Below are 10,741 nucleotides of genomic sequence, written 5' to 3'. Positions count from 1 at the left end.
AATGTCAGTGCTTGTGACTGGTCTGTTTATATTTTCTATTTCTTCCTGGTTCAGTCTCAGAAGGTTGTGCTTTTCTAAGAATTTGTCCATTTCTTCCAGGTTGTCCATTTTACTGGCATATAGTTACCTGTAGTAATCTGTCATGATCCTTTGTATTTCTGCAGTGTCAGTTGTTACTTCTCAAGAGGAGATCTTCTAATATTCCAAGCTGTCCTGAACTGGAAAGTCACCTTCAAAGGCTTTGCAGTGCCTGTTATGAGAGGCGTACTGGCAGTAGACAAGATGACCACTTGGTGGGGATGTTACAGAGAGAATCCCTGTTTTAGATGGGACGTTACTTCTTCAAATTCCCTTTTCAACTCAAGAGCCATAGATTCTAAGAAAGTATACATTCCAGGATTCTCATCATTCCCCCCACCTCCCCGGGTTGAGAAATCCTCCCTTTTGGGTAAGATACGTTGTCTTCAGAAGGTGCCTTCAAAAAGGCACCTCTACTGGCAGAAGGAAGCAACACATTGACTCACTGGCATCATTAATAAGAATGAGTTGATCCAATTGTCTCCTTCCCCCTGTAAAGCTAAGTGCAAGTTTGCCAGAAATGGAACTTTGGCCAAGCAAGGATGATCTCAAGGAAAGCTCTAAGACAGAATGATGGGGATGAAAAGGAGACCCAATTCAACTCAATCAGATGGAAGTAAGTCAGAAAAAGAAAGACAAATACCATATGATATCACTTATATGTGGAATCTAAAATATGACACAAATGAACATATCTATGAAACTGACTTACGGACATAGAGAACAAACTTGTGGTTGACAAGGGGGAGGGGGTTAGGGGAGGGATGGAGTGGGAAGCTAGGGTTAGCAGATGTAAGCTATTATATATAGAATGGATAAACAATAGGTCATACTGTAGAGCACAGAGTACTGTATTCAATAACCTATGATAAACCATAATGGAAAATAATACTTAAAAAAGAATGTATCTATATGTATGTATAACTAAATCACTTTGCTGAACAGCAGAAATTAACACAGCATTGTAAATCAACTATATTCAATTAAAAGTAAAAAAATAAAAAATAAAGCTCATGTTCTTGATATAGCATACCACCTTCCCCGTCAGAAGGCAAGGAGCATCCTTACCTAGACTTCTACATCACGGTAGGGTTTGCCTTCTCCTTGGGAGTCCCAGGACTGAGCAGGTGGGAAGCCACGTAGGCTGCCACCAGGAGATTTGCTTCATCCTTGGTGGGCGTGCACCATCAGGAAACCCACATGGGTGTTTGGCCCCAGCCCCAGCATGAGAGCCACTGACAAAGTGCTGAGGCCCCCAGCAAAGAGCCATAACTATCCCTCATCCAGTTAAGTCATGGGTGTGGGTCTGGACCCACTACTCTCACTTAAGTAACTTATCCTCTTCTAGCCTCAGTTTTCGTCTCTGTAAAATGTGCATAATAACATCCACCTTGAAATATTTCGTGGTTCAAATGAGGCTAAAGTGAAGAAGCGCTAGTACATAGTGTACAAACTGTCTTTTGCTTTTTTCCTATGGCAGGCCATAGAGGGGTTAGAGCATAAAGCTCTGAAACAAGGCTGCTCGTTTCCACTTCTGTGTGACCTTGGGCAAGTCTCTTAACCTCTCTGTGCCTCAGGGTGCTCACCCATAAAATTACTACAGTAATATAACTTACTTCATAGAGACATAGTGTTCAAATAGACTGCGCATATTGACTGTTGAGTGCCAGCGCCTGGAGCAGAGCTTGGCAGAGAATAGGGTCTCAGCTGAACATGGCCCTGGCGCAAGTAAGTACCAATAGGTATTGACCATTATTTATATTGTTATTATTGTGTTATCTCTCCCTGGCCTATCTTTCTTCTGGCGAGACCAAAGCACTTCTCACCTGCCAAGAATCTCTTCCTCTACTTCTATATTCTCTTTCCATCTAACCCTTCAGCCTGACTCTAGTGGGGGATGGCAGGCGTCCTGAAGATGTGGGCAAAATCAGTGATGCACACACATACACACACACACCCTTGAGTCAGGAAAAGGGCTCCACAGATGGACACACCACAGGCTCCTAAAGCAGAAGAGACTTCCTGCGAGCTAGAGGTTTTGTTATTCACTGTTCAGACAGATTGAATTCCGTCAATTATTACCCAACTAGTTATCTCTCCAGAGGTCATTAAAAAAAATGCGTGTGTTTGTTGTGGGTGAGTATGCATCTGTGTTGTGTGTGAAGTGGGCGTGCGGGGAGCGGTCAAATAGGAAGTGCTCTAGTATTTATATTCAACTGCAGACTGGTTTAAATTACCCACCAGGAAATATGCGGCTGTATGAGTATGCTTAACTCATGCTCATTCAAGGTGTTCCGGCGCTGTTTTCTCCCCCTCCCTTCTTGCCTCTCCGTTCAAATAACCCAGGCTGCCTGCAGCCTGTCTTTGCCCATTTGACTCAACTGGCCCTGAGCACGGAAAGGAGAGGAGAGTCTCTGAGAATGGGCACTTTCTTCTCTGAGCCAGGATGGCTTTGCCTGACTGTCACCGCAGTGCTGGGGGGAACAATTTTTTGCAAACTCAAGAAGAGCCAAGGGCAGGTGGGGAGGAAGGTGGTCTGCCTGGCGGGCCTCTGGGGAGGGGCTTGCCTGCTCAGCCTGTCCCTCTTCTGGGGCTTGATCCTCTTCTCCCTGTCATGTTTCCTCGTATATACTTACTTTTCTGGCCAAGAGTTGTTACCTGCGGATCAAAAGGCGGTGCTGATCACAGGTAAGCGGGCGGCACTGCGATTCTCCCTCAGGGCGGGAACTGACACTTGCTTTGCCTTAGGGGGACTCTTTCAGATTAGTTTTAAAAAGATAATACTTGGCATGGAGTAAATGAAAGCACATCCCCAGTGTCTTTCACTACACTGTTTTGGTTTGCTTTCTTTAGGAGGTGCACTTGAGGGGCTGATGGTGAGAGAGACTGGGAAAGGGACGTGCATCTAAGCCACGAGTTTGTTAATTTCCCAGCATATGTAAGAGTAAGCAAACGCGGTTTGTTTGTTTCATTGTAGCCAGGATTGTCGCCTCGGTTTTTTAAAGTTTAAACCAAATTTCGTTCTGAGATTAATGTTCAGCTGCGTTCTAGACTTGGCCTCTTATTCCCTAGGTGCGCAAAAAAGCTGTCAAATTTAGGTTATCCTTGTACTTTGCTTCATTTTTTAAAGATCGAAGAGACTTACCTGGGCTGGAAATTTTGCGGTTTTCCCCGACTGCTGTCAAGAACCTTGTGTCTCATCTGAGCCTTTGTCTTCAGATCTGTCATTGGACCACTAATATTTACTAATTGGATCAAACTGGCAGTGTGTCCAGAAGGCGGCTGCTTGTTGGCTGAGCTGCCAGCTTTTTCCTTCTTTTGTGTTTCTTTTTCCACTGCAAGTGTGAGGCCAGATTAAATTCCTGGGTGTTGTAAAACTGGTTTGTTTGGTTGTGAAGTTTGATTTTGGATAGGGCTTTAATTAGGATCACCACAGTGTTATCCTAACCTAGAAAGCCCAGCCAAGGTGAGGATACCGGTTGCAGAATCATTTCCCGGGAGGTCATCACCCCACCCCCTGCCCCCACCCCCAGGCTGTGACCTGCGGGAGTGAAGGCAAACGGAGTGTGAACAGAAGCAAATCAGGCGGTTTCCCAGTTCAATGAGAAATGGACTAGAAAGTGACTTGTCTATCTTGCCTTTGACTTAAACTCAGTAGTGAAATTCTCTCTTAAAATGAGACACAAGTTGGCCCTTGCTGGAGTTTTGAAGTGCTGCAGAAATAAAGCTTCTGCGATGAAAAAAAAAATAACCAAAACATTTCAAAGGTAGAAAATTCAGCTGATCCGTGGGATGCTTATCTCTGTGAATGTCTGGTATCACCTGGAATCATGCATCCAGAAGACTGGCTGTGTTTTCCACTATTCCACTTGAATTCTCTGGGGCTGGCTGGGTGAAAAGCTATATCAGCAGTATAAATTTTTCTGTTCTGTGTGTAGTAGCAAGTACCTGTGGTCTTCAGAGTAATTCTAGGTCAAATTTAGTTTCTGTACTTTTCCACTTGCACGAAAGAAGACAGAACAATTAAGCATGTTAAAAAAAATAATAGCGATGCTGTGGTTGACACTAATGGAACATGATCTCCTGGAGGTCCAAATATTCCTGGGAAATCAATTTCAGGGAGCAGCACTTCTAAGGCTCATAGATAAGAATACTAAAGCTTAGGATAAACAGAGGCAAACTTCAAGGTAACCGAGAAAATAGGAGTTATCTCTTGCTTGTTTGTCTTGTCAATGTTCTTTATCCTCTGCTTTTGAAGATGTAGGCATGCAGAAACACAACAAATGCACACTCAATTCAGTTAGTTCACATCAGCCATTGAAATGTCCTGACTTGGGTTCAGTGTCATGGAAAATGACTGATTCAATTAGGCAACTTGAGCCCAATGACTAATCCCTCAATGAAATGCTTAGCAATTAGAAAGCTTAGAATTAAGAAAGGAATGACATACATTAAGGTTAACTGGAATGTGCCTTTCAGGCTCTTTGTCATTTTCATGAGGAATGCCATAGATTCCACATAATTCTAGAGATGCTTTCAAGACCTTTGTACTAAATAGGGAAATTTTAAATGACTTCAGTTAATTAGACCAAAACTCATTAAAAAATAAGTCATCGTGACTTGGAATAACCTTTGTTTCAGGTTGGCTTACGTTATAAATTGGTACACATTTTAGTGTCGGGGAATACAGAGAGAAATGTCTCAGTATACATCAAAACCATAAATAATATTCCTTTATCTGATAATTCAAGATTTGGACATTTCTCTTAAAGAAATAATCTGAAATGTAAAAAAAGGGTAGATGCAAACCAAAATGGCACATTCACAAAGTTGTTCAACACAACCTTATTTAAAATTGTGAAATATCAAAAGCAATCAAAATGATGACAACATTGTAAAATTAGAAAGAAAACAATAAATGTCATTAAAAATGAAAAAAAAAAACACCCCGAAATGGTGACAAATTACGGTATATGCTCTGGATGTAACAATAGGCAACAATTAAAAATGACAACCACAGGACTGCATTATAACATGGAAACTGAACTAAGAGAAAACACTCCGGGGATCTAGGTGTTTGGATAAGACTGCCTCTATATATACACTACCAAATGTAAAATAGATAGCTAGTGGGAAGCAGCCACATAGCACAGGGAGATCAGCTCAGTGCTTTGTGACCACCTAGAGGGGTGGGATAGGGAGGGTGGGAGGGAGACGCAAGAAGGACGGGATATGGGGATATATGTATACATACAGCTGATTCACTTTGTTATACAGCAGAAACTAACACACCATTGTAAAGCAATTATACTCCAATAAAGATGTAAAAAAAAAAGACTGCCTCTATGTCACATGAAGAGGAAAAGCACTGGAAGGAAACAGTCTGTGAATGGTTGGATCAGAGAACTTGGATTTGTTTTTCCCTTAGAATTACTCTAATATAGTTATATTACTTACATAACAAAAATATTTAACAAAGAGATTATGTTAGGAGGATAAAGTCCATCTTAGTGCCTACTTAATTATGGACCCAGGTGTAGGACAATGACAAGAACAAGTTCAAAAAAACTTTTTCTTTGAGTCCCCTACTTCACTTTGCTAAGATAAAGGTCTTTTGTCTCTAAGACATATACTTATAGCAAGAAGAAGAAATAAGCAAGCACAGGGTATTTGAATACACATTTGTCCTCAAGGCCCCTGAAGCCACAGCAGCCATTCAATTTTTAAAATAACTATAAGATTAGTGAAGAGAAGGTCCACAAGTTTGCAATAGCGTCTCAAGCACAATACAGTGAAAAGAATGAAGTCTGACAGGCTTGGCTTTGAATCTTGCATTTACTTTGCCTTAGGGTAGGTTCTCCAGGGGCAGGGCTTAAGATGAAGATTTGTGTGAAAGGGATTTATTAGGAAGTTCTCCAAGGAACAGAAGTCCCAGAGTGAGGAAGATGGACAGGGAAGGGGAGGAGGCCAAGCCCGGGCTCAGCATCAAGAGAAGCCTGCTGAGGGTCCCATGTTGGCTTAATCACTTGGGGCAGATCTGGAGGCACTGGTGGGTCACAGGTGACAGCCATCCCCATTGTGGGCCAGGGAGCTGTACTCCTTATACCCTCACACCTATCAATCATTAGTTAAGGGCTGTCACCCCCATCCTCTTTGGTGGTAGGAGGGGAGGCTTAAACTCCAGGCACTTCTGGCTCTCCATGGTCACTGGCAAAAAGGACCCCAGCATCCTGGGCAGCCCTTGGACAAAGTTGCAGGTGGCTGGGAGTGAAGGTGGTATGAATTAGAGCACCAAACAATGGTCAAGGGATCTGGGGCAGCATGACATCTGCTACATACCTCTTACTAGAAGTGTGATCCCTGAAAGTACCCAGTTTTAGGCTTTTGAACTTCTGTTTTCTCCTCTGTAAACTGGAAATGATACACACACACACACTGTCTCATAGATGGAGTTAGTAGATGAGAGAGGGAGAGGAAGGGAGGAAGATAGGAGATTCTGTGTGTTGACAAGGTGGGGTTGGGGTTAGGGAGAATAAGAAGAGAACAAGATGAAAAAAGAACAGCTGACAAAGAAATGGAAAGAAGAAACATCCATTTATTCATTCTATTCATTCAACTATTGATTGAGTCCTTGGTATGTGCCATGTATTGTCCAGAAGCAGTGGGGGAAGAAAGCTAAAGACCATGCAGTTGTTAGGTTGGTAGGTGATGGGATCTGAGTTCCCAGTTTTCCTTAACCTTGGGCCCACGTCCCCTGGGGGTTCCTTCCTCTTCTTCCTAGGTTGTGCATTGTCATTCTCAGCCTACCCTTTGAATTTGGTAGAAGATACACAAGTAACTTTGATTTTTCACCCTCAGGGCTTTCATCCTGGTCCCTCCACTGTTTCTTGCCCATCTCGAAAGTTAACTATTGATATGTCATATGCTGTGTGCAAGGCAGACACCTGGAGGCTTTCTTAGTCCACTGGGACAGATACGGCCACAGCTCACTATAGCCATGAGGTGGGGTACAGAGGGTGCCTTCAGGAGGGTTCCCAGAGTGCCATGGGTCCCAGAGTTGGGTGCAGGAGGGGCCTCATTAGGAACTGAAAAGTAGCTTTCTACAGAGAAAATGAGGTCTTCCAGGCTAACTGGTTAATCAGGTATGACACACATCTAGCCCTCATTAAAATTTGTTGAGTTGGATAATTTTAATTGGAATTTTCGAAATTGGGTACAATGGAAGAGAGATCAGGGAGGGGAAGAAAGATATGTTTGATGTGGAAGTCTTTATCTTATACTGCAAACAAAGTGTCTAGGTCGATGGTGACCCCCTTCTAGGACTTATTAGGTAGTCTAACTAAGGTTCTAAAATGGAATACTGTTGGCATCAGCTTGGGATTTGGGCTCCTTTGACTTTAATGGTAGACTACTGTAATGGATAAACATTGACACTGGACTAGGGACTAAAGCAAATAACATCTCTGCACTCAGAGCTTTACATACCTTTTATATTTGATTCCCATAACCCTACTAACTAACATGAATGAGGAAATGGTGTCCAAAGTCCCTGAACTACTAAGCAGCAGACATGGGACTAAACCCAGATCAGACCCATTTGCCATCCAAAGCCTTTTTCTTAACCACTGTTATTATCAGTGTTATAGCTACAGTTACTAGTAGCCTATAAAGGTTTCCAGGATATAAAATGTGTCCATTCATCAGCAAGTGAGTGTTGAACATCTCTTATGTGCACAAGACTCTGCTTGATACAGAACTTGGCAATTGATTGGATGCAAGATATGCCCATGAGAGAAGATAAAATGAAGGCACCATGGATGGGGATACCTTTGAAAAGGGTGATAACTGAGAGATGACATATGGTGAATTTGACTTCGGGTTTGAGTTTGAGGGCAGTGAGGGGGCAGTGCAGGTGAAAGGTCACTGGCAGTTGGAAATACAGACCTAGACCTTGATTAGGTTTGGAGGAGGAGGATGGAGAAACACAAGCAATATAGTGATGGTTAATATTACAAGGGAAGAGGTCATTGGTATATATTGTATGAATCAATACTGTCCTCAGCGAGTCTATAATTCAGTCGGTCTGTCAGATTTTTTTTTTGAGCATATATCCTCTTTTATCATTCAGTTTGAACTTAACCTTAGCCCTCTACAGAGAGGCATAAAAAAGGTATTGCTAACTTGGGTAATTTCGTAAAGGTTTGAACGGTGACTTTATTAGGCCTTCTAGATGGCGTGTTTAGGTTGGTGGATACTCTCATGGAATGAAGTCCCCCAAATGTATCGTAAGCTGTTTGATGGCAGGGACCAGATCTTTTTTTATAACCAAGTCCCTCCTCAGTCTCTGAGCATGTTAGATGCAATACAATGTTAATGAGTGAGTGAGCCCTGAGTGAACGAACCAAGCTGGTGCAATGTCCTCCCCTTTTCGTGGTCATTGGTTAGACACAATGGGTTTGTGCCAATCTGCCCACTTGCTTAGGTACTTATCTCTGCCAGTTCTTTTTGCTGGGGTCACCTGTGTAGAAAGGGCAGAGTGACATGGCCGAGCTCTGAAGGCCCCATTGTTCTACAGTGACTTCATTGTTGGCTTGCTCTGGACAGGGCTTTGTGATGACTTGGTTCTAAGCATACTCCTGCTCACCCAGGATGTGGCACGAACAGACTATCCTCTGGTCACACCCCCAACCCCTCCCACCAGGCTGCTGAAGCTGCTCTCCCAAGGGTCACTGGTGCCCTCCTAGTCCCCAGAGCTTGGTTTCTACCCCAGCACTGCTGACCATATTTTCCTTCTTGACACGGCCTCCTTTGCCTTCTGGGATACTACATTTCCATGCTTCTCCCCCACTTCTCCATCCTTTGACCCCGCCGGGTCCTTCTTCCTACCCCTCCCACTAGGTGGCCTCTACGGCTCTGTCCTTAGCCCTCTTCAGAAGGGTTCATGGTACAAACAAGTTCTTATCTCTGAAAGTGATCAAAGATTATCCTTGCATACCCCCTCATGGCCAAAGCTGCCTTGTCTATCTGTTTATGTCAGTCTGTGAACCTTGATTACCCCACAGATTTTGGCATCCCCTATTTATGCTCCTAAAGATGAACCCTTCCCAGATGCTTTTCCTTTGCCTTATCCCCTACCTTCCAGCAATGGGGTTCAATGCTGAGCCTCAGAGTTGGGGATTACACTAGATCATAGGGTGTCAAAATGTATCTGCTAGGACATGGTGTGGGCAAATGTTCTGAAGCAAGACTGGAGATATCAGGTTAATGGGTAGATGGTTCAGATAGTTACATTTTGCTGAAACAAATGGAGATAAACAGACACCTGGGGATGACACAAGTCAGTAAATCCAGGGGCCAAAGAGGACAAGATGGGGGCAAGGTAAGCAGGGAGCATGAGGAAGTCTTGGGCAGAGACAGAGTGAAATGGAGAAACATGTCTATCTTGGATGATACAGGGACCCCTGGGTCTGTCCCATTCACCACTGTCACAAAGTGGCATCTCCTCTTTAACATGGAATTCACTACATGCAGCACCCTGGTGTTCCCTGAACCCCACCCCCTTGCCCACTAGTCTGCATCATGAGATCCTTCCTCTGTGCTCAGAATTGCCATCTCCCATGGATTTCATGCCATAAACAGGACATTGAAAAGATACATATACTGCTCGTCAGGCAGGGTCTGGTCACATGCAAGGGGTCTCCCTTGGCCTGACTCATTTGTAACAAGCCCGTTGTGATACTGGGTGGAAAAAATAATGAGGAGGAAATAACATCTCATCTGCTACTTTGGCATTTACACAAGCTACGGATAAACTTCATTTCCACCATGAAAAGGTACTGAAAAACAATTCTAAAATTCACAAACAGAAGCCATTAGGAACCTTGAATGCCCTTTGTGTGCAGAGGACTGAAGGTCCAGGAACTGGGCCAGATGAGTTTTAATTTGAAACAGTCAGTGGCCAGCATGGTCTTAGGTTGAATAGAACCCAAATTCCACTTTTATGGATCAAAGGCTTTGATAGGGCAGTTGAAACACTGGAAAGGGATCTGGATTTCATTGAATTCTGTTTTCTAAAGACTCACATCTACCGAGGTCCTGTAGCCTATAGAGTCAAACCAAACCTGGACATCATTAAGGAGAGGAATAGAAACAAAACCAAAACTATGTTCCTCTCTTGAAACAACACATGTGCATCTAAGTGCAGGTCTGGTCACTGTCATTCAGGGTGGGCAGTAGGTTGCAGTGGTTAACACCATACACTTAGGACAATGACTGATATGGCTACCAGCTCCTGCCTTGCTACTTACTAGCTTTCTGACCTAGGGCAAATTAATGAACCTGTCTGAACCTCAGTTTCCTTATCTGTAAAATGGAGATAATCATAGTAGTGATCTCACTGGGATTGTTGCCAGGATGGAAAGAAATAACACCCATAAAGGGCTATCTGTAGATGGTAACCCTCATTCTTAGCCAAACAGGGCAGCATGAGAGTGGTGACCACATAGTCAAAGGATGAGGTTGCTGAAAGAGTCCTCCAACTCTGGAAAGAGAAGAATGAGAATAAGCATGATTGCAATAGGCTCTGGAATATGAGATGGAGGGAATCATTTTCTTAGGATCCTCCCACCCAATACCAACACCTTTTCCCACTTAAAGTTTGAGA

The 10,741-nt window shown here is 43.4% G+C and overlaps 1 protein-coding gene across 1 annotated transcript in view; it reads left to right on the top strand.

The window, feature by feature from the left end:
- Positions 1-2,498: 2,498 nt before the first annotated feature.
- Positions 2,499-10,741, top strand: part of HSD17B2 (hydroxysteroid 17-beta dehydrogenase 2) — a gene marked incomplete at both ends in the record, with an annotated part of 71,932 nt that continues 63,689 nt past the window's right edge. Inside the window, one exon of the mRNA XM_082606958.1 lies at positions 2,499-2,766. Within this exon, the coding sequence (XP_082463084.1) occupies positions 2,499-2,766 (268 nt within the window). The remainder of the gene's footprint in view (positions 2,767-10,741) is intronic.

Source organism: Mesoplodon mirus, assembly GCF_964341445.2.
Source record: "Mesoplodon mirus genome assembly, chromosome: 19".
NCBI classification, from domain to species: Eukaryota; Metazoa; Chordata; class Mammalia; order Artiodactyla; family Ziphiidae; genus Mesoplodon; species Mesoplodon mirus.
This window is presented reverse-complemented; position numbering and strand designations above follow the sequence as displayed.